Raw genomic sequence first — 25,237 nt, 5'->3', positions numbered from 1 at the left:
TTCAGTATCATACAGCTTCTAAATGGCAGAGTCAGGCTTATCACTGGTGGATGGTTAATCTCAAAGGATGCTCATGTGTGCTTAGAGAATAGATCTGTTAATCTCAGTGCATTCTTAATTGTTGGAATTGAGGTGGTATAAAAATGAAAACAAATGTTCATAAATACTTTTAAAAGCTTAGAAGGTCTTAGTAATTCAGAAAGTAGCATCTGTACTTTCTACCAGCCCCATAGGCATCATCGGAACTGCAGGAATGTAGCTCACGACATTAACTAGAACTGCCTTCTCATTCCGTGATGTTTCTCAATCTTCTCTTTAGCCTAAAGCACCTGCCAAGATGTTTCCTTTGCAAAGTCCACAGATGCTGCAGATGCTAGAGAAGTCCTTAAGGAAGAGCCTCCCTGAGTCCCTAAAGGTGAGGGGGAAAAACATAAAACCATCTACAGACTAAGAATGAGGTGGGGGTAAAAGGGGGCCTTCACTGAGTACGTGTGATGTGCCAGTCACTTGCTCTGTGATCACTGATTTAGTTCCCATCACCCTCAAGCAAGGCAGGTCTATTAAATCCATGGAGCTGAAGAGGAAATGAGACTCAGGCATATGTCTTGACGGAGACCATACCAATAATGAGTGGCGATGCTGTGACATGAATCTCATATGATCTTTGCTAGGTGATGACTCAAAGTCATTCCTGTGTACTCTTGCAAGAATTGTGTTATATAACACTGGAAGTTTTCCAGAGTTGCAAAGTTGACTGAAATGAACACATTAATGTTTAATTTGTTTTCCTAAAAAAAATCATGTGTCTGGTAAGATATCAACCACATGATTCTTCTTTAATGTTAATAAGAAATCAATTCCTGTTTTGTCAAATCCCTGATGATTATATGCAGTGAGCAAGAAAAACGAATCAGTGATCTTGCACATAGAAGTTTTTCCACAGCAACATATATTGCCAAGGGACTGCAATATTACCAGGGTTAAAGAGTGCCTTTATATTATGATAAGGATGTTAATTCACTACAAAGATAGGAAAATGAGTAAAATCTATATACCTACTAACAGAGACTCTAGATGCATGAGATAATCACTAATAGACATGTAGGAAAAAAAAAAAGATAAACCTACCACTCTTCTCTCAGTAAATACAAAACAGGTGGAAAACCATAAGTATGTTGAAGACATAAGTAATACTGAACCAATTGACACTGAAAGAATATTTTCTTCAACAACAGCAGGATACATATTCTGGCCAAGTGCTCATGGAATATTTACCAAAATATATCACATTTTTTAAATAATTAAAATCACATGAAGTATCTCCTGATATAATAATGGAATAATTACAATAATAAAATTTAAAAAGTGAATATTTCTGGAAATTCTTCAATTTTCTTCAAATGACTCAAACACATCTCTAACAAAACCATGCTTCAAAGTCACAAAGAAAATTAGAGTGTAATAACTGAATGAAAATGAAAATGCAAGATATAACAATTTGTGAGATGCAACTAAAGCATGGACAAGTGGAAAATACGTAGCATTACCTACTTAAATAAAAAAATTAATCCTCTCATCTCAATGGTTCAAGTTTCCATCTTAGAAATTTGAAACAACTAGGTGGAAATTAACCCCTTAGAATGCAGAATTAAGGAAATTGAAAATATTCAGAAATTAATGATTGTGAATGGAGGAGGAAAAACAGGAAAAAAATCAGTACATCTAAAATCTTATTCTTAGGAAAGTTTCATATAGTTGATATTAAGATCAAATGACCAAGAAATAGAGAAGACATAGTTATCAATGTCAGGAAGGAAATAGGGGACATTACTACAAACTGAATAGATATTATAATCATAATAAAGACATACTATTATGAACACTGTACTCAGACGTTTTGCAATTTATTTTGTAAAAAGCATAAATCACCAACCTAAATTGCTCCATATCTATAAATGAGAACATTATAACAAGAAATCTCCTCATCAAGGTGGCCTCACGGCAAACTCTACCACACACACAAGGAAGAAATAATGCTAATTACACACAAATCCCTTCAGGATAAAGCAGAGTAGGGAGAACACCTCCAAGTTCATTTTATGAGTTAAATTACCCTGATAACAAAAGTGGAAATAGGTATTATAAGAAAATCACAGAACTACATCCATCATTAACACAGATGCAGAAATTCTCAACAAGATACTACTAAGTCAAGTACCGCAGTGTTAAAAGAATAACATTGTAACTCAAAGGAATTTATCTTAAAAATTCAAGACTGGTTCAACATTCAAAGATCAATCAATGAAGTCAGGTGTGTTCACGCATGCCTGTTATACAAGTGGCTCAGGAGGCCGAGGTGGGCAGAGGGCAAGTTGGAAACCTGCCTTGCCAACTTAATAAGACCTTGTCTCAAAAAAGGACTGGGGATGTAATTCAGTGGTAAAGCGCCCCTAGGTTTCATCCCTAGTACCATAAAAAAAAATCTATCAATCAATCAATGTAGGCTACTATATCAACATATCAATAGACTAAAGAAGAAAAACCATATGATCTTTTACTTAAAGGTGCAAAAAAGGTGTTTGATAATATGTAATGTTCCTGATAAACACAGAATTCTCAGTAATCTAAGAATAAAAGGGAATTCCTTCAGCCTGATAAAAAGCATATGGGCAAAGATCACCATTAATATTCTACTAAGTAGGCAAGACTGAGTATTTCCCTTAAGATGTTAGCAAGGCACAAATGTCCACCCTCACTTCTCCTATTCAATGTGACACTATTGTCCTTGCCAATAAAATAGTCTATTCACAGAGGTCATGATTGGCTAATGTAGAAAATATCGAGAAATATGCAAAACAATCTTCTAGCTATAAGTCAGTTTAGCAGTTTAACAAAATTCAAGGTCAACAAAACAACAGATATCAGTTATATATTCTAGCAATGAAAAATTGGAAGTAAAATAATTATAATTTATAATAGCATATACACTAATATTTAATATATATGTATATATATACACAGATATGTAAAACAATGTACACACACCAAACCCCTAAGAACTAAGAGAACTGAGTATAGACCCTTGTTAGCTTACATTTTATTTTGTTAATAACTCACATATCTGGAATCTTCTGGACAAAGTAAGGATGATGTGTTTAGTATAGTTACACATATAGTTATAGTTTTATGGAAACTTGGTAGGAACAATATAATGTTCTTTGTTACTTTTTCCTGGTGCTCTGATACCCTGTATAGGCATCACTTATGGACTATGCCACAGGAGCTTCGGGTAACCCCAAGTTACTGATCTGAGGGAGGTACTATAGAGCAGCTGACAAGAGGGCAAGGTCCAGAGTCAGACTCCTTTGATCCAGCAAATTCACTATTTGCTGGGCAACATTGCAAAAGTTAAACAGCTCTGAGTCTCTGTGTTCCATGTAAAATAAGTAAAATCAGAAAGTCAATATTTTTGACAGGTATTTCCACTATACGTCCACTAAAATCTCTGGTAAAAGGAAGACTAATATTGTGGCCTATTTCCTAAATGGTGGATACTGAATAGGTTTATCTTACTTGCCAACTCTAAGTTATTCAATTTGGGGGTTGCTGTAGGGAAAGAAAGGAGAAGTAATTGCCCTTATATCTGTAATTTGTAGTGTATATGAACATCAGTCATTCCAAATTCCAATGTTAAAAAAAGATAACCTCTTTATTTCCCCCCAAACTAGATCTAACTTCTATATTGAGCTTCTACTGTTGACAGCGAATTTCATAATCTGGTATGAACTGAGAACATACAAACATTTTAAGGGAAGGGTAGGGAATCTCAGGATTAGGTTTGGTCCTTGGATATTGAAAGGTTCATCATTCCACGGTCTTTGATCTTGGTGACTTTCCATCTCACCTTCTGAGGTACCATGTCCCATCCGCACTTAAGTCCTGAGGGAGGACCTCTCTGCTGTAACTATCCCCACAGCCAAGAACTTCTTCCAGTTTGGGAATGTCTTTCTCAATTTCTTTATTGTTCCTATTGAGGGCTCTAATGCTTGAATAGATGATTCTAGAGAAGGTTAAACCAATTGTGCAATGTGTGATGTTCCTGGACATTATTAATCACCAAAGCTCATGATTAAATAGATAGAAGCCCAGTTAACCTCTCTTAAATCTTTAAGTGGCATGTGACCTTTAACATAGAAATTTCCTCATCTGAAATTTGTAACAATAGGCGTATTTTCAAAGACTTAAGCAAAAATCATCCTCGAAGAACTAACCTAAATTATCAGAGAAAACTGAAATGACCAGCAATAAGAGGTAGGAAAATTGAATTATGGTCCTTCTGTGTAATAAACATGTACTCATGAAACATGACCATGGAGATTTCTGCATATTGACATGGAAGTACATACACTATACATAGTGTATGTGGGGAAAATATATGTTAAATTAATATATTTTAAGTGATTTCATCACATAAAATTATAAACATATTTAAATGTATGGATGAAAATAGAAAGAATGTAAGGATAAGTTCTGTAATGTATGAGTGATTGTTAATTTATTTTATCTGTATATTTGGCTATATGTACACACACTGAAGTATAATATTCTCAGTATTTCATACAAAAACATATTTGGTTCTCATTGGAAATAAAACACAACCTGAAGACTGAAGTCCATACTCTATTAGTCACAAACACTGATTCCTAGGAATAAGGCTTGTTGTGGTTAAACAAGGCACTTGGCTGTTCCTTTGTAATGTGCTGACTCTTGCGTTGTTGAAACGTTTTAGGTCTATGGAACTGTCTTCCACATAAACCAGGGGAACCCATTCAAGCTAAAGGCCCTGGTGGACAAATGGCCAGATTTTAACACAGTAGTTGTGCGCCCTCAGGAGCAGGTGAGTTGTCTGGGGTGGAATGAAAATGACTCTGTGTTTGTATTTGCTGTGTGTGTGACATGAACCTGGAAGGAAGTATGGTGGACCCCAGGGAAACAGTCTTGACCTCAAGGAGCTCACAGCCTGGAGAAAACAGAAAAGCAGAAGGATTGCAACTTGGTGTGAAAATGTGCACACAAGAGCACTTATGTTGTAGGGAGTTGTTTTTGTGTTAAAATTATACTTTAGATGACAGAAGTAGCACTGAGTGAAATATGATTTAAACCAGTGATTTCAGAGGTAGTAAGGAGAGGGTCAAAAAGACTTCCAGGGAGTCTGGGGATTTGACTCATAGCACTTGCTTAGTATGTACAAGGCCCTGGGTTTAATCCTCAGTAGTGGGAGGTGGGGAGGCTTCCAGGTAGCTATTTTACCAAAACTGGATTTTGATAGCTTTAAGAAGCTGACAAGAGCTGGTGGGGAGCACATTCTAATTTGATGAAAATATGTGAGGTTAAATATGAAGAATGATAAGGGAATATATGTTTACAATATCTATACATGGGTATTAAATCATCAATACCAGATCTTTCAAAATCATCCCAAATGATGAACATACTTCAAATGCAAATATATTTTATGCACATTAAGAAGGATTAGGTTTTACTACACTGAGATTTCATCTCACACCAGTGAGAATGGCAGTCATCGGGAATGCAAACAATAAAAATGCTGGAGATGATGTGGAGAAAAGGGAATGTTTTACACTGTTGGTGAAACTGAAAGTTAGTATAACCACTATGGAAATCAGAATGGAGGGTCCTCAAAAGACTAGGCATAGAACCACCATAGACCAGCTATACCACTCATTGGTATTTATCCTGAAGAATTAAAGTCATGTTACTGCAGTAATACATGCAGACCCATGTTTATAGTAGCACAACTAACAGGCAAATTATGAAACCAACCTAGATGTCCATCAATTACTGAACGGATAAAGAAAATGTGCTATATACACATAATGGAGCTTTATTCATCTATAAAGAGAAATGAAATTATGGCATTTGCAGGAAAATGGATGGAACTAGAGATCATTCTGTTAAGTGGAACAAGTCAAACACAGAAGGCTAAGGGTCCTGTGTTTCTCTCATATGTGGAAGACAGAGAGGAAAAAGGAAAACAAAGGTGGGGGTGGATCTTCTAAAAACTAAAGGGAGATCAGTAGAGGAAAGGGACCCAGGAGTGGAAAACAGGGAGAGAGGGGGAAGGACTGGGGAGTGATACTGACCGACTTATATTGTTATATTTTGTGCATGTATGAATATGTAACAACAAATCCCATCCATATGTACAATTATGATGCACCGTCAAAAAATATGTAAAAAATAAAAAAAGTAGGATTGGGATTTAAGTACCTTTAAAAAGACTCTGCATTCAAAAATATAAAGGTTAATCATATAGTATTATTTTTATATAAATTATAACATGTAAAATGTAAATTGTAGTAGTTTTTAAGCACACATAAGTAGACAATAACTACTAAAAAAGAGCACATATGGAAATATAAAACTCACTCTTAAAGATAAATACAGAGTGAAAACGTCAATATTCTGATACTGAAATACTGAATCTTACTGACCTCTAATATGAAGGTTAAAAAGTCAAAACAATAAAATGTAACTAAAACGGCAACAAATTGTTCAGGAGTATACATAGATGAAGCCGCCATCACTTTGATACCTAAGCCGGAAAAATACATCCCGAGAAAATGACAGGCCATTTTCTCTGCTGAACACTGATGCAAAAATTCTCAGTGAAATATTAGCAAATTTTGAAATTCAACAATATATCCAAGAGATCATACACTGTGACAAAGTCAGATTGATCCCTGGTATGCAAGGCCACATACAATCAATATGATATACCATAATAACAAGATGAAAAGTTAAATACCATGTGACTATTGCAATTGATGAGGAAAAAAAATTGACAAATTCCAGCATCTTTTTTTTTTTTTTTGACAAAAACTCTCAACAATTCAGGCATACAAGAAAAGCACCTCAATATAAAAATTTAACCCAGCAATCCTTCTTCTGGGCATGTATTCCAAGAAAAATAATCACTACCTTGTAAATATGTCTGCACTTTCATATTTATTGCAGAACCATTCGAAATAGCCAAGACATGGAAAAACCAGGAATCTGTGGACAGCTATATGCCACACACACACACACACACATTTCTTATATGAAATTTTCTGTTATGTATATAGTCCCATTGTTAAAACAGTAATATTTGTAACAAAATGTTAGATCTCTTAAAAAGAAATCCTTGCATTTTCCATAATGTGGGTGACTCTGGGGGACATTATGCTAAGTGAAATATACCAATCACACAAAGGATAAAAATGAATAATCTCACTTATATGTGAATCTTTTAAAAAATTCAGACCCAGAGAAGACAGCAGTGGTTAACCAGGTCCTAAGTGGTGGTGGTGGGGGGTGGGTGGGAGGAGACAGGCCAAAAGATTCAATGTAGTTGGTATGTAGAATGTCAGCACTCCATAACCTCATGTGCAACAAGAAGAATGAAAGCAATAAAATTTACTGTACTTTCTGCTAATTTAGTAAATTTGAGCTGCTATTCCCACAGAAACAAAGAAAAATGGTAATTCTGTGAGATGATGGATCTGCTAACTTGTTTCAGTATAATAAGCATTTTGCTAATTATATCATACCATCAGATCATGTTGTAAACCTAGAAACACAGACTTTTTATAAAAACACCACCAAATGACACAGAAAATAAACAAAAAACCCCAAGAAATTTAAATTATTAATATCTAACAATGGAATAATATTTGCTTTTTAAATGTTATGTTAGAAACAGTAAATGTCAATAGTTTTATTATCAAATGGTGAATCACTTCTGTTTGAAGTTTTCCACCTGCTCTGCATGCGCCAGGGATTTGTTCTCTGGTCCTTCCTTCACCTTCAGATAATCTCAATTCTCATTTGCTAACTTTGAGAAGGTCTTTTTGGATAAATGTTGTGTTTTCATTTTGTTAGGAAGGCAAACTGTTTATAACAATGATGCTTTGTGATTTATATTTTGAGAACAATGCGTGTTCATTTTGTATAGTTTTATATCATAGAGTTAAAAATTCTAATACAAGGTTACCTGTGCCAATTTAAATACTATCGAATTCAAAATGTTTGTTCTGAGGCTGTTTAAAATAGAGTAAGATTTACTCTTGTAACTGAAACTTACCTTTGACAATAATCACTTTTTGTCTTTCTCCTCGAAGAATGCAAAATTATAGAAAAAAAATGTTTCTTGAACTAGGGCAGCTTTGGTTGGTTCAAATTGTAATGGAACATTTATGGCTTAGCAGAAATTTTTAAACATGAATTTGAATAGAATCCTTGACTTGGTATCATGATGTACATGATTGAGAAAAGTAGTGATAATGTGTGCAAAAAAAATGTCTGTATTAAATTTATAATATAACAATAGAGGGGAATTTTAGACACAAATATTGAGATCTCTTGGTATAAGCAATCTGGTTTATTCCCTGTTGCCCAACCAAACAGGACATGACAGATGACCTTGATCACTACACCAACACCTACCAAATCTATTCTAAGGAGCTCAAGAGCTGTCAAGAATCGCTTGTCTCCTCAGATGTCATTAACTGGAAACAACATTTACAAATCCAAAGTAAGGGGGCTGGGGTGTGTGCTGGCTGCTAGACCCCCGTGTCTACCTCTGGGCCACTTTCCACCCTGAGAATATTCCCCTATAGCCCGCCCTTCCTTCCCCCATGCCTAGTGTCCACTGCTTGTATTGACTGTCACCACCTCTGCAGGAGAGTAGAATTCAAATATTTTGCACTATGTGGTTGTTACTAGTAACTCTGAGTAAGGTAATTTCTCCTAAGCTGAAGATTCAAGATACATTTTGCAACATATTCAGCATCCCTCAGGATGTTGGGTGTGAGAGCAGAGGTTGCCCTCTGGTCTTCCATTCCTGGAATAAAAATGAAGCTCCTAGTGCCATAGAGAAGGAGGATACCTGCTGTGGTTATAAACCTGCCCTCTAGAGTCAGACACCAAAGGGTGCATCCTTGCTCTGCCTCCTGCTTTGTGATCTTTAAAGTGATATAATGTACCTATTGCTGAGTTTCCTCATAAGTGAAAATGAGGAACCTAAAACACAGGGTCGGTGTAAGGACTAAATGAATTAGAAGACCAATACCTGGATATATAGCAAACGCACAGTCAAAATAGGCTACTATGAATTGTATATCCCTTCTCCCTTGATTTCAGAGTGACAGCCAGTATTTCTGGTGCTTTTTTGTATAAGAGAAAACCTGCTCCAGGGAGTGACTAGGCCATGTCATACTATTGGTGGCATTACCAGAAGCAAGAGTGACTCACTCTAAATCCTGCATGGTTCCTCTGGGTCCCTTCTTGTACCTTGCACGCAGACAGTTACTTCTCTCCTTCCTTCCTCACTCCTAGGTTCACAGTCCAGCTTGGATGAGGTGATACAAAGTCTTGCTGCTGCTAACTCGGTCCAGGTCAAGAGAACACAGTGCATTCTCTACATGATGCCTCAGACAGCAAGGAAACTGGTGCCTTTTCTGGTGGATACGAAGAACTTATGTCCTGAATCTGGGGAACCCAAGGCCATGTGAGTGTGATTAAAGATGCTCTCTCTGCACTGCTCACTTGTCACTAGAGTATCTTCCAACCTCCCTCCCTGCGTTCTCTCTCACCTCCCAGAGTCCCTCTCCTGGATGATCACCTGCTTAAAAGCCACCATTTCTCACCTCATCTTCAACAAAATGCAAAGTCCTTATAGACCCCACAAGACCTGCACCCTCACCTCCTGGATGTCACCTTGACCCTGCTGCTCGCTCAGCAGCCCTGGCCTTCCTTCTGCCACTTGACCTCATGCCCTTGCTATTGCCTCTGCATCACTGAACTTGCTCTTTGCCTGCCTCAAACATCCTTCCTCAGATCTCCATGTTTTTTTTCTTTTTGCTTCTCATACTCTCAAATTTTATTTCCTTTGACAGTTTTTTTGAGCACCTCATGTAAAACTTTTGACCTGTGGTAATTCTTTAGGATAAAACTCAACGTTAATTTTCTTTATTGGACATCCTATTACCTGAAAGCCGTTTATTGGTGTATCTAGCTCCCTGTTTGTTGCCTCCTCATGGTATTTAGAACAGGGATCTTCTTTACATTGTTCGCTGATGGATTCTCAATAGCCAGAATATCATATGGCACATACTGGATTCTTATTAAATATTCATTTAATGAATCGACTTTCAAGCAGAAAATGTTTCCAAATAATGTGAATCTAAACACATTACATATTTTCTTCCATCCATTGCCAAGGTAACTGATGATGAGAATTTAATCTGCAGATCACCCATCCCATGGCTCTCTGTGTGTTTATATGCCTGGAAGAGCCTTATTCACATCGTAAAGTCTAGAAACTAGCACTGCGTTGGGTCCTTCTGTCTACCTCGCAACGTAGTTAGAGTAGGGGATGTTATTCCTACTTCCTGAGAGAGCGGACTCCGATGTGTAAGTGGCTTGCTCACCACATGTTTGGGTGTAACTGAAGCTTGGATCTTCTAGCCTCACCAGGCGGTTTCCAGGATGTCTCCTGAAGCCTCTTTAAACCATCGTAGGAGTCTTCAGACTTCAGTATTCCCCAACAGGATCTGTCTGTACCTCATATTTTCGCCCCTCTCTGGACTTCATTTTCCCATGCATTCAACATTGTGGCCAAGATCCCTAGTGGCTAAGATTTCATGACTCTAAGCTCTGTCTTTACTTTTGCTAGCAGGTGCTTTGGGGCTCTCATTTATTTTCTTTTATCCACTTTTCTGATCTGTAACATAGGGATGATATCATCCGCTTCATCTTATGTAGAGAGTCACAGTAATGTTGAGGGGAATAATAGTAAATTTTTGTAGAATTTTTATTGTGTGTGGCACTATCCTAGGTATTTGCCATGCAATAGCTCTTATAATGTTTATTTTTGCTTTTGACAGCATGTTATTAATATCTTCATTTTATGTTAGAAGAAATGAAGGCAGAGAGACGTTGTTCCCTGCATGAGATTGCACAGCTAGTCAGATTACTAACCCAGTCTGGCTGCTGAGACTGTGCCTTCACCTCTGTTCCTATATGCCTCTCAATATAATTTTTGGGAAACAAATTTAATGCCTCACAGTGTGCAATATTATGGACTGTTTTCTTCCCCCTTTTCTCAACAGTAACCAAGAGATGTTTAAACTCTCATCACTGGATGTGACCCACGCTGCCGTGGTGAATAAATTCTGGCATTTTGGTGGCAATGAAAGAAGCCAGAGATTCATTGAGCGCTGTATCCGGACCTTTCCCAGCACCTGTCTTTTGGGACCTGAAGGGACGCCTGTGTCGTGGGGCCTGATGGACCAGACGGGGGAGATGCGAATGGGAGGCACTGTGCCTGAGTACCGGGGCCAAGGCCTCATCTCCTACGTCACTCACGTCCACGTCCAGGTTCAGGAGAAGCTTGGCTTCCCTGCGTATAACCATACGGACAGAGCCAACAAAATCATCCAGAAAATGAGTCACAATCTGCATCATGTCCCCATGCCCTGTGACTGGAACCAGTGGCACTGTGTGCCTCTGTGAAGCTGGCCCTGAACGCAAGTTAGCCTTGGATGGGCTGTGATGTGGCTGGAGGCGTGGAGGAGTAGACAGGGAGAGAACAAATCATAACCAGCGCTACAGGAATGGCATCGTTGGGCTCTGGGGAAGCAGTGTGCATGGTTAACAAGACCACTGTGGTCCCTGCACTCAAATTACCCTACGGATCCAGCAGACCTGGCATGGCCAGACCTCTCTGTAGTGGTCACTGGCCACGTTCAATTTCCTACCCTTCTGGATTCCAGTGACACTTTTTCTGTTTACCTGTGTGATTCCCTACTGCTTCTCCTGGAACTCTGGTCTCACACATTGATTATTACCAATGGCAGATACCACTAGTTATGTCAAAATGTGGCTTTACCTTGTAGATGGTATTCTTCTGTCTCTTTTCCTAGGACCTCTCTATTTAGTGATCAATTATGACTGTCTTTGACATACATAGTTTTTAGTGACCTTTTCACTGGTGCTGTCAGGTCTTTTTAATAACCGTGTTGCTATACTCCCTGTGCAAATATATGGTGGTAAGTGGCTACTATACCTGAGAGACTTATTTTTTAAAATAAACTTAATTATTTGTATTTAACCTACACAACTTGATTTTGTGGAATATATGTATACATATATATGTATATGTATTATAGCAAGGAAAGAACAGATCCATCTTGTTACAAAGTTGACCACTCTTTTGTTCTATGGCAAAACAGTTAAAATCTACTCATTGAGCATGATTCCAAATCTAGTACAATTTTATTACTCATGTTTAAAAAACATGCTGTTCTCAGGTTTTACGTTATATCTCTAGACTGTTCATACTACATATGTACTAGTTTTTATCCTTTGATTTATATCTCCTATTTCCCACCTCAGTTTTGTTCTCTATCTTTGCATATTTATCATCTTAAAGATTCCACATATGAGAGATCATACAATATTTTTTTCTGTGTCTTATTTTACTCAGCATCACGTCTTCTAGGTTCAATCACATGTGGCAGGATCTTGTTCTTTTTTAGGGTTCGATAATATTCAGTTGCATATATGTACATATATGTGTATACAAATCTGTAGATATATCTCTCTCTACAGGGAGTGACATCTATCTATCATTTATCATCTCTCTATCTGTATCACTTACTCCATTTGTTCATCAGCGGTCACTTAAGTTGTTTATATCTTGACCATTGCTTCAATGAATATGGGAATGCAGATATCATTCATGAGGTGGTAATCTCATTTCTTTTGGTCATATGCTCTGTTACGGAGTGCACAAGTGTTACAGACCACCCCGCTTATTGAGTCAAATTGAAAGGGGTAAAAGGTCCTTTAATGAGCAAGCCAGGCAAGCGACTGGTAGCAGGCTAGTGACTCAAAGAACTCCCAGCACTTGAATTTTGGAAGTACAGAGTTTATTAAGGCAAAACTCACAAAAAACACAAGGATGTACTTCAGAAAGACCTTGTTGAGACATATTTTGATTACATGAGAGAATGGTTTTAATTAGACATTTCAGAGTCATTTTGTTATACTTCGGGGCCTTCATCAGGGCCACAGGAAGGTCCAAATGTACTGTCAACGTAGATACAGCTTTTCAGGATGCTGAAAAGAAAACATTTTAAGCAAGCATATTATGGAGTTAGGTCAAAAAAAAAAATGGCGTTACTTTGGTTCTTTTACATTTCAGATCCAAAGGAAGGTTTTTAGGTCTCATGTAAGGAAAATAAAAAGAGACACAGAGACAAGATGCAGAGGCAGGAAAGAAAGATGGCAGAGTGGCGGAGAGGCCCAACTGCCAAGTTTTATTTATATCAATAGGCTACATAGGTCATTAGGGCCATAACTACATTATTATTTAGTATCGTTTTTTCCCAAGAGCTGAATGTGTGAAATCAAGGTCCAGGCTGATAAGACTCTAGCACAGAGCCTCTTCATGAAGACTATTACCATAGCAACTAAAGACTGCACCTATATTAGTCATTTTAATAGCCTCTAGGATAAACTGTCAAGCATTCCAAGCATGGGAAACAGAGTGCCTGTTACCCCCAGGGAGTTTGCTCACTAGAGGAACGTTTCCCCGTGTATTTTCATGATCAGAATCCCAGCACTTCCCTGTATATTTCCATGTTCAGCATGCCTACAGTCTTATGGTGTTTCTATTTTTAATTTCTTTAAAAAGTTCCATACTGTTCTCCATGAAGGCTGTATTAACCTAATTTCCCATCAACTGTGTACAAAAGTTCCCTTTTCTCCACACCCTTTCCAGGTAGGAATAGTTATTATAGAGGAGAAAACCGTTTATGTCCATATCCCCAGGCCACCCAACCAGCAAAAGCCAGTCCAGGAACTGAACTCAAAATAGCTCCCAAGTCACTGTTGATCTGTGAATAGATGACAGAGTACGGGGCTTAACAAATATTAACTAATAAGCTGCAGCATGAGTTCCTGACTACTGTCTCAGTTTCCTCTTCTGTAATTGGAAAGAATAATAATTGTGTTAGTCAGCTTTTCATTACTGTAACCCAATTACATGATAAGAACAACTGAGATGAAGAAATGTTTATTTTGGGCTCAGAGTTTCGGAGGTTCATTCCATGGTTGACTGAGTCCAGTTCTCTGGGCCTGAGATGATGCAGAGCATGACAGAAGGCTGTGGTGGTTGGGAAGCAGGAAGAGGGGAAGGGCCAGGGACAGATATAATCTGAGGCCACATATTCACTTCCTCCCCATCTGTCTTCTGTTACTACCCTGTAGTCCATTCAGATCATTTATCTATCAACCAGATTAACCTACTGATGAGGATACAGCTCTCATTATCCTCTATTTTTACCTCTGAACATTGCCAGTTGCCTAACACACAAACTTTTGGGGAGACATTTTTAGATATAAATCATAGCAATAACATTATTCTATTTTGCATGATTAGGTCAGGATTAAAGGAAATATCCTAACTAAGGTGCTTATTGTATAGTTTGGAAGATTATCTCTTAAACATATTTTATGTTTGGGTTGGTATTAATCACCTTACAATGTTATCAGACCCTGCATGATGTTCTCTTACTGACTATGATCCATTACATAATTCTGTACAAGAATTCTCCCCATTCTTTAGAAAAACTCCAGATAGTCAGCGAAGTTGGCTCATACCTCTTTAACCAGTCAATTCCATATAATCCCAGAGATAAAATTAGCTCAAGAAACTCTTACACAAATCTCAGACACTCATCCAATTTCCCAGGTATTTGCTAGATTATCATTGATTGGGTGGCTTCCCCTGAAGGGTATCAACCCCAAATGTTGTACCCAGAGATATTGATGATCCAGTATTTCTGCTTCAGTGGGATTCTGAGAGTGTCCTTAGTCCTCTGCAAAAACGAAACTAGCAAATGATTCCAACTTTACTCCTCTAGGAACCCAATTTAAGTGAAATGTGGAATTGCTCTGAGGTGCCCTTGGTTTGGGGCCCCTTGCTAATACCAAGAGAAGATGAGCAGTCTCCCAAACCACAAACTTGCTAAAAAGTTACCTAAGTTGGTTAGTTAATAGTATTTAGGTTCAAGTGACAGAGTTTAACTTGTGCTACTTTGAGAAAAAAAGCAAAATGTTTTATTTACATAAGGATCATCAATAAAAAAATTAAAGATTTTCAGATAGGAATGTAGATTGATTCCCCAATAAAAGGACGGGCCCTGGAAATGGAAGGCTGTTCTTTCTATGACTTTGTTTTCCCTGTACAGACAAGCTTCAAAACAAAAAATAGAAACAAATGTATGCAGTGGTAAAATATATATGACATATTTGTCATTTTAGCTATCATAAGTATACAATTCAGTGAAATTACATATATTCACCATATTGGGTCACTGTTCCAAGTACCTATATTCCAAACTTTTACACCTTCCTGGACACAAATTCTGTACCCATGAAACATTCACTCCTCATCCCCCTATCCAGCTCTTGGAAACCTCTATTCTATTTTCTGTCTGTATGAATTTACCTACTCTAGGTATCCCAAATTAGTGGAATCATATAATACCTATAACGTCCTTCCACATGTCTGGTTTATTTCATTTAACATACTGTTGTCAAGGTTCACGCATGTTGTAGCATTTATTAGTTTCCATCCTTCATGGTTAAATAACATTCCATGAAATGTACTTAGTACTTTCTGTTTATCCAGTCACCTGTTGATGGACCTATCGGGGTTTTCCACCTTTAGGCAGTTGTAAATGATGCTGCTATGAATTTGGGTATATAAATATCTGTTTGAGTCTTTGTGTTTGGTTCTTTGGTTTGTATCTCTTAACAGCAAAAATTCTGAGCCACGTGGTACTTTTACGTTTGATTTCTTGAAACTGCCAAACTGTTTTCCATAGTGATTGTACAATTCTACATTTCCATTAGCAAAGAACAAGTGTTCCATTTCTTCATATCCTTATAGACAGTTGTTATTTTATTCCTTTAAATATATGTGTGTGTGTGTGTGTGTGTGTGTATGTACATATATACTTAAATGTGTGTGTGTGTATATGTACATATATACTTAAATATGTGTATGTGTGTGTGTGTGTGTATATATTTGTGTGGAATAGTATTTAATTGTGGTTTTCATTTGCATTTCCCTAATTAAGGATGATATTGAGAATCTTTTCATGTCCTTTTTGTTCTTATTTATTTATTTATTTAGAGACACGACCTCTCTAGGTTGCTTACAGACTCACTTTACTGAGGCTGGCTTGGAACCTGAAATCCTCCTGCCTGAGTCTCCTGAGCTGCTCGGATTACAGGCATGTGCCACCCACCCCCAAATCATCACTCATTTTGAAACACAGCTTTAAAGTTTTACATTTCTATTACTCAAGATACCAGTGGGGAGAACCGAAATCTCCTGGTCACAAGTCCAAATCTGTCAGAGTAATTTCTAAATGGCCAGCTGTGGTGCCTACTTCTGAACCGGTCAGTTATAGCAATTTGTAAACCTGGAAGATGATACCACATCATTCCCGTCTGGGGTTTCTGTCAGAGCAGAGAAAGGAGTACAGGAAAGAAGTTAGAGAAGTATTTTGATGTAGAAATGCCAAAAAAAAAAAAAAAAAAAAAGTAAAATTTTTCTTTATTTTCTACTTGGATTGGAATGAAACCCCTAAATATAACAACTATGCAACATTTGGTAAAATTCTGCAAACTCATCAGGAGAAGTGGAATGCCTCTTACCCAGAAAGCTGCAGGTCCAGCTGCACTTGCTTCATGGTTGGTTTTCTGATGGCTCTGCACTAATTGAACGTTTAGGCCTCAGCCTTTCTACTTTGGGTACTTTGTTCTTAGAGGGAAAAGAAGATAAAGTATCTCCTCACCTTTGTCGTTTGCAACATTTTATGCTTCTCTTTCTTAATCCTTCAGAATTTTCCTCTAGGGTGGGGAGAGTTTTGAGGCAGCCCACGTGGGAGGATCTAGAAAGCCTTGTGCTGTGGGTGGTTGGGTGAGGTCCAGGGGAAGAGCTTTGATAGGGGGTTTATACAATCATCACTTTGCATGGAAACTTTCCTAACCTACCTGCAATTTCCACAAGGGATAGACAAGATAGACACAGTAAAGGCCTGAACAGTGGCCTTTCAAGAGAGATCATGTTATATTTCACTCTCAGGATGTGACACATTAATGATAAAGAGATGAAGACTGAGAGCTCAGAGACTAGGTTCAAGTCTCAGTTCTTGCTCTTGCAAGCTATGTGACTTATCGTAGGATACTTCAGCTGCGTCTCCTCATCTGTAGAATGGAATAATGATGCCAATTGATAAGAATGTCATGATCAAATGAGGTATGATATGCAGAGTTTCTAGCATATAGAAAGAAGATGTTCAAAAGCTATTGAGGATATTGTTGTTATAATAGGTATTGGAGGGGGCAGGGATTGAACTAAGGGGCACTCGACCACTGAGCCACATCCCCAGCCATATTTTGTATATATATATTTTTTTAAGAGACAGGATCTCACTGGGTTGCTTGGTGCCTCACTTTTGCTGAGACTGGATTTGAACCCGAGATCCTCCTGTCTCAGCTTCCTGAGTTGCTAGGATTACAGGCATGTGCCACCATGCCCAGCTTAAAATAGGTATTTCAATAAGCAAATTTCCCTATCCCCATGATTGCTGAAATACTTTCTTACTGGCCATGATGGGAGATGGACTCTTGACCACATCAGTCTTTAGAAGCATACTGAATTTATCCATCCATATTTCTATTCATTCAACAAATTAAGTCTTGATTCTTGACTTATGCCCAGAGAGTATGTTTGATCTAGAAGACACAAAAGTGATATGATACTCTTTGGGATCCAACAGCTCTCCACCTCAGGGGGATTCTAGCCATATAAAGAGCTAATTCAATGGAGAAATAAGAGTGTTCCAATGGAGTTATTTACAAAGGAAGCCCAGACCTAATGCCTGAGGATTTGCATGAACACCTCACTGCACGAAGCAATTGGAAGAGTAAGAGTCTGTCAGATAAAAAGGAGTAAATGCTGTTCTAAGCATTCATCTCAAACTCACAACTGGTTAAGTGTTAAGAACCTCAGAAAGAGCCAGGAGCGGTGGCACGTGCCTACAATCTCAGCAGCTCAGGAGGCTGAGGCAGGAGGATCTTGAGTTCAAAGCCAACCTCAACAAAAGTGAAGTGCTAAGCAACTCACTGAGACCCTGTCTCTAAATAGAACACAAAATAGGGCTGGGGATATGGCTCAGTGGTTAAGCACCCCTGGGTTAAATCCCTGGTAAACCTCCCCCCACCAAAAAAACACAAGACCCTGAGGAAGGAGGATAAATGTGTTAGGGAAGAGGTGTTTATTGGTGGCTTCCTTTATTATATATGGGACTTGAATTTGCTATCCTACTAGGAAAAAAAACAATGCCCTAATCTATCCTGCTTCATAGAATGTTGATCCTTTGGCTTCATACATTTTTGTATATTTCACCAAAATTCATATAGGAAGAACATTATAGTTCAACAATTTTACTTTAACTCCCATTAACAATGCCCGTCATCCTCAAGCATCTCCTCATACATAATTATGATTTGTACCTCCCACCCCTCCCTGAACCCCTTTCCTACACCTGTGTCTCAAGCCGCTGGGATACAGGCCTGCTGCCACACCCGGATGATGACTGCCATTCTTAACAGTCTCTTGAAAAGCAGAAGTTCTTCATTTTGACCAAGTCCAATTTATAAATATTTCTTCTATGGATCATACTTCTGATTTTTTAATCCAAGAAAACTTTAACTATTGTCACAGATTTCAGTTCAGTCTTCTAAAAGTTTTATATTTTTAGATTTTACACTTAGCTCTATCCCTATTTTTTTATAATTTTACATATTTTTTGTTTATGATTTAAGGCATGGACTAAAAGTTCATTTTATTGCAGATAGATATTTAACTTTTCCAGGATTATTGTTGAAAATGATAAATTTAATTTGGGCCTTTGTCAAAAATTGGTTATTTACTTTATTTACTATTGGTAGGAATACAAATTAGTACAACCACTATGGAAAAGAGTAATGTGATTTCTTTCTTTCTTTCTTTTTTTAAATTTTTTTTTAGATGTTGATGAAAGTTTATTTTATTCATTTATTTATATGTGTTGCTGAGAATCAAATCCAGTACTTCATACGTGCTAGGCAAGTGCTCTACCACTGAGCCACAACCTAACCCTTCTTCTTTTTTTTTTCTTTCTTTCTTTCTTTTTCTTTTCTTTTCTTTTTTTTTTTTCCTGGTGATTAAACCCAGGGCTGCTTAACCACTAATCCACATCCCAAGTCCTTTTTATTTTTTATTTTGAGACAGGTCTAGCTAAGTTGTTGAGGCTGGCTTTCAATTTGCAATCTTCTTGCCTCACTCTCTCATGCTGCTGGGATTATAGGTGTGCACTACCAAGCCTGGTGTGTGATTTTTCAAAAAAATAAAACTAGAACTACCATATGTTCCAGCTGTTCCACTCCTCGGTGTGTATCTGAAGGAAATAAAGTCAAATAAAGACATACCTGTATACCCATGTTTATTGCAGCACTATTCACACTGGCTAACATATTGAATCAATCTGGGTACCATGAACAGATGAATGGCAAGGAAAACACACACACACACACACACATACACACAGTATTATTTATCCATAAAGAAGAATGAAATCCTGTCATTTTCAAGAAAACGGATCGAACTGGAGGGCATCATATTATGTGAAATAAACCAGACACAAAAATATAACATATGCATACAAATATGCATGTTTTCTCTCCTATATGGAAACTTAAAAAAGAAAAAAGAGCTGAAAGTAGTAGGGACTTTCAGAGAAGGAAAAGGGAACCGGCGGAGAGGGGAGAAAGGGGAGGACAAGAGAGGGCATAGGAGGACATGATCAAGGCATCACATAAACATATGCAAATGTCAGTGAAACTCATTAATTTGCATAATTAATACGTGTTAATGATCATAAAAATAAAATCAGTTTTTAATGTATGTGCAGTTCTATTACCAAACTCTATCCTGTGCTACTGATTTGTGTGTCTTACCACCAATCACATATTGATTATTGTAGCTTTATAACAGGTTCTGAAATTACATATTAATCCTTCAGCTTTGTTCTTTTTCAAAGTTTTTTTTTTTTTGGCAACTTTTGCATAGCCAAATGAATTTTAGGATCAGCTTACAATAAACGCTTGCTATGGTTTTTATTGGAATTGAATTGAGTTGATCATTCTTTGCATAGATGCAATAATTCCAAATAAAATTTAAGGAAACTGAATCTAACAATATGCAAAAATGATATTAAATCTGATGAAGTAGGATTCATTGCAGGGATGTAAATTTGTTTTAATATTAAAAAATCATTCAATTTGATTCAAAATACTAACAAATTAAAAATGAAAACTCATATAATTATCTCAAAGATAAACACTTGACAAACCCAATGTTTATTCCTGAAATCTTTTAGCAAACTAAGATGAGAACAGAACATCCTTACCTTGATAAAGGGTATTACAAAAAAAAAAAAAATGTACAGTTAACATTATATATATTTTTAATCAAAATGTGGTAGTCTTTCAATGAATATATATATTCACTGTTGTTGTTGTTTGTGGTGTTGGGGAACAAACCCAGATTTGATCATGCAAAGTTCTTAAAGAAATCTTGGGGAGTCCAGGAATTTGTGAACTAACTACCCTTCGAGAACCATTGGCATACCCTAATCAGGATCCCCTCCATGCTGTTAGGAGTGTGAATTCCTGACCAACATTCTTAGAGGTATGAAGATTGGAGTTTGAAGGGGGGTGGGGGGGAAGCGGTGGGAGCGGGGGCTGTGCAGTGCTCCCATTAAAACACACTCTTTTTCCTCACTTTTAATTCCTGGTCAGTAATTAGGTAGGAAACTAAAGTCCAAAGATTTTTCAATGTGTTGGCTTTTTAGAAGTGTCTAAAAATAAAAGATTCCTCTTCCCCATTTTAAAAAAAGAAAAGCCTGATCGTTCTTTGGTCTCTTTATATTCGGTTTTCAGTAGTTTACTTACATGTCCGAGTGTGGTTTTCTTTCTTTTTATCTTGACTGGAGTTCACTGAACTCATTCAAAAAGTATAGGATCCTTACCCTTTTGTCTCTCTGGGTAAGTTTCTTTATGAATGGTTGAGAAAAAACACTCTGATTCTAAACATTAAATATGAACAACAGACAGCACTTGCTTCTGCTGCGGGTCAACTGTGAAAGGGAAGGGAAGCAAAGGAGTTTGCTGTAGAGATCCCCCTCCCCCCAGCTCTTGGCCAACGGGTTCACAGCTCAGAGTTGCTTAGTAATGACTGGACCTTTGGGAACAGAAAGTGGTATAGCCTTCTAGAAAGCAGCTCAGATGCACAGGGTGAATTGGTCAAGCCACAGAGCCACCCCGCTGAGCATTGGACCCAGAGGGAGGGGCTTGACCTCACACTCAGATCTCAGAAGTTTGCACAGTTTGGTTTGTGTGTGTGTGTTCTATTAGGAACCTCAGCACTGCATTTCTGGGAAAAACAAAAAACAAAAAAAAAACAAAGCACCTTTCAAAACGGGCATCCTCGGAGGATATATTTCATGCTCTGGAACAGTCTGCTGCCTTTGGTCTTTCCCTACAGACCTCTGCAGAGACTGAATGAGAAGACAGATTTCAGGTAAGAACAAAGGAGAATCAATGATCTGAGACCCCTCATCTCCTTTTATCTCCTTATTGAGGCAGGATGAACAAAATGCTCCTGTTGAATGTGGTTAAGAATTTTTGAGCTCATTTGGGCTGAGAATTTTTCCAGAGGTAAATGAAATTCTTCCATTGGAAAATCCACTTTCGGATAACTGCTATGTACAGGGCATTTTGCTAGATCTGTCAGAAATTTTTGACACTGGATGAAGCCAGGTCTGAGTCTGTATTGATGAATAAACATGAAGAGATTTGGGAGCTTGCTATCAGTGGGTGGGAGCCAGAGACTAAAATGGCATCTAAAAGGAGCATGCTGGCTCAGGTGACATTTATTTGCCACAAAGTGCACACATGCCATGCAAACATTAACTTACGTAATCCTCTGTAGCATTCTAAGGCAGTTGGCTTTACCTAGGGTGATGACTGGTGTACAGGGAATTTATGTGCTCTGTTTAGTCATAAAGAGACTAGGTGGATTCTCACATGGGGACTGGAATACGGAGGAGATGAGTTGTTAATTTAAAACCAAGACAAATGCAATTTTAAAAACTCTTCTATAATGTTACTGCATTGTTTTTCCATTCCAAATTTTTATTTTTATGTGTGTTGTCTATAAACGTTCACATAAAATCTGAGTTTAATGTGCTTTGCACAATTTTTCACAGAGCATTTTTTGTTCATTGGAATTGTTTTCTTTGAATACACCTTGGACTGTGTCAAAGTTCCCAGTGCCTTTGGACTCTGCTCATTGCCCATCTGGCAACCCGCCAGAGCATGCAGCCCCACTGGGTCTCCCCAGGCTTTAGTCAATTATACTAGTTAAACAGCATATTTGTGTCTTTGGGATGTGTGTACATGTGCAGAAGGTTGTCATAAATATACTTAGTGATACTTTAATGTTATATCTTCAGCATTCTGGTATCAGTTTCTACTTTGGTATTTTCTTGTAGTCTTCTTCTGAGGTGTTTCTAGCTAGAATATCAAATTAACCTTCACAAATATTGCACTTCTGTCTTGAGACTTTCATTCCTGGCACAGGTGCTTCTATTGTGCTCTGGGGCTATTTCAGTGGAGTGTCTGGTAATAATTCCTATGCCTTTCAATAATGGCCTTCAATTGGTAATTTATCTTAGTCTATTTTGGGCTGCTATAACCAAATACCATATACTGGATGTCTTCCAAACAAGAAAACTTTATTTCTGACAGTTCTGGAAACTGGGAAGACCAAGATTTTAGTGCTAGCAGTGTCAATGTCTAGAGATGGCTTGTTTTCTGATTCTTTAAAGATGTTTTTCTCCTATGTTCTCATGAACCAATCCCAAAAGTTCTTACCTGGTTAGTATTATCACCTTGGAGGCTAGTATTTGAAAATGTTAATTGAGGGGGGACACAAACATTCATATCATAGCTTACTTCTTGAACGAAGAATCTTTTAATTGGATTGGGGAAATGACTGATTAAAAGGTTGTAGTTACACAAATACTTTATACATTCCGTCATTAAGCAAATATGTACTTAATTCTTAATGTGAACTAGACAATGCGATAACCTTTGAGAAGGAACAGATTAATAATTTGAATAATAATTTCTGTCCAGTGAAATTAACAAACTAGAAGTCATTGTTACCAGATTTTCAAGAAAGAGAGTGACTCATTCTCTTTGGGTTGAGGTGTCTCAGACGGAATCAATCGGGGACAAACTGGCATTTAATCAGGACTTTGGAAAAGGAGCAAAAACTGGGTTTTGAAGGTGGTGTAGAAGTAGTACATAAATAAAATGAAGATAAGTCAGAGTGCTAAAGCAGGTATTGCATTAAAGAAATGTTCTTTGGTCTTATCTGGAAGAGACAGACTATAGATGAGATGAATAGTCAGCACTTCGTGGTTAAACGATCATCTACAAGGGGCTGCAGATGCCTGCCTGACATGTACAAGGCCCGGAGTTCAGCCCTCATCACTACAAAATGAAAAACCATTTACAAAAAACAAACAATTCCTACCAGGCCCAGGTCCTTCCCCAGAAACTACATTCAGAATGCAGCCGCTGCCTCAGTGGGTTCGTTTAAGACTCTCCTTCCCTTATATCACGAAGGGAGCACTAGGTCTGTTGAAAAACCTATTGTTGGTATCCCCAAATGACTGACAAAAAATCTTGGGGAAACACACATGAAAAAAACTAAAACGTTCATTAGTCCAAGCTTCTCCCAATACGTTAAAGCCACAGACCAAAACGTAGAGTGACATCTTTGGTAATTGGAGCCAATAGAAACTAATATCAGCCGTGTTTCTCCAACTACAGATCCTAGTTCATCACCCTAAAAGGACCAGCATTCCCAAAGACTCTAACGGACAAGGAAAAACATCCTATGATCCCATTCTTCAGATAACAGCAGTTGTGCTGCAGTAAGTCAAATGCAGAAATGTTTCTTCATATTTTTTAGCAATATACACTGTACAAATCCAACCCTTAGGTTTTGGGAGAGAGCAAAGTTCAAGAAGAGATAAGAAATGGAGATAGGGTGGGTGTATTGGTTTCACATATAACTTGGTAATAAAAAAATGACACATTAGACTATATGAATAATTTCCATATCAAGAACAGTACCTCAGAATGTGTTGAATTCTATACCCTGTTTCACACACATATAAATTTAATTCTTTCTCTATAGTATTTTTTTTAGTTTTGTATGTCTTGTTTCCCTTATTAGAGTATGAGTTCTTAGACAATAGGAAACATCTATTGTGGTTTGTTATAAGCTCACAGTTGCTCAGAGCATTTACCAGCGTATGTGAATCAGTCAGGATCAAAATACAGGATCAGAAATAGAAGATTTGTTATAAGGATTCGACCTTATGCAATGCTGTGTGCTAGTTAAGCAGTTTCTAGAAGGCTGATTCTTCTTTTCTGCTACTGGAGATTAAAGTGTGCACAAATGTTGGGAAAGGAAGATTTATTTAAAGTGTGAGAATACACATGGAGCTTACAGGGCACCAAAACCTTGCAGTTTTTGCTGACTGTGGCCTTGGCAGTGGGTGTCCTTCCAGGCTCCTTCCTTATGTAGCTGAATGCACATACTTGGCTAGCATGAGAGAGGTTGATGTAGATCTGGGAGACAATGAAGTAGCTGGCAGCCCATCCTTGTATGAAGAGGTGAGCTACCAAAATGGCTGCTGCTCCTATTTGCCTCCAATTATCTCACAAAAATCTCTCTGTGGCCCACGCTACCTGCAAACCAGTGGTTAAATGAATTGCAGGAAATACTGTTCTGCCTGGCCAAGGTGGTACCTTACAAAGCCACTGTACTAAGTTCTCAAACGAGATTCATTGTATAAGTGGACAGATTGATGAATGAATGAATGAATGAATAAAGAGTGATGCTCAGCTTACTAACAGAAGTCAATTTAACTTAAAATGAAGCTGCACCAAAGTTTTGTTTAAAAAGACA

The 25,237-nt window shown here is 37.7% G+C and overlaps 1 protein-coding gene across 1 annotated transcript; it reads left to right on the top strand.

Moving 5' to 3' along the window:
- The first annotated feature begins 337 nt into the window (after nt 1-337).
- Nucleotides 338-11,577, top strand: LOC143391863 (glycine N-phenylacetyltransferase-like). Its single transcript, XM_076844625.1, has 5 exons — nt 338-415; nt 4,790-4,897; nt 8,470-8,596; nt 9,400-9,571; nt 11,175-11,577. Exons 1-5 carry the CDS (start codon nt 338-340, stop codon nt 11,575-11,577), a joined length of 888 nt encoding a protein of 295 aa, XP_076700740.1.
- The last annotated feature ends 13,660 nt before the right edge of the window (nt 11,578-25,237 follow it).

The sequence above is a fragment of the Callospermophilus lateralis genome, chromosome 2 (genome assembly GCF_048772815.1).
Source record: "Callospermophilus lateralis isolate mCalLat2 chromosome 2, mCalLat2.hap1, whole genome shotgun sequence".
Lineage (NCBI taxonomy): Eukaryota > Metazoa > Chordata > Mammalia > Rodentia > Sciuridae > Callospermophilus > Callospermophilus lateralis.
This window is presented reverse-complemented; position numbering and strand designations above follow the sequence as displayed.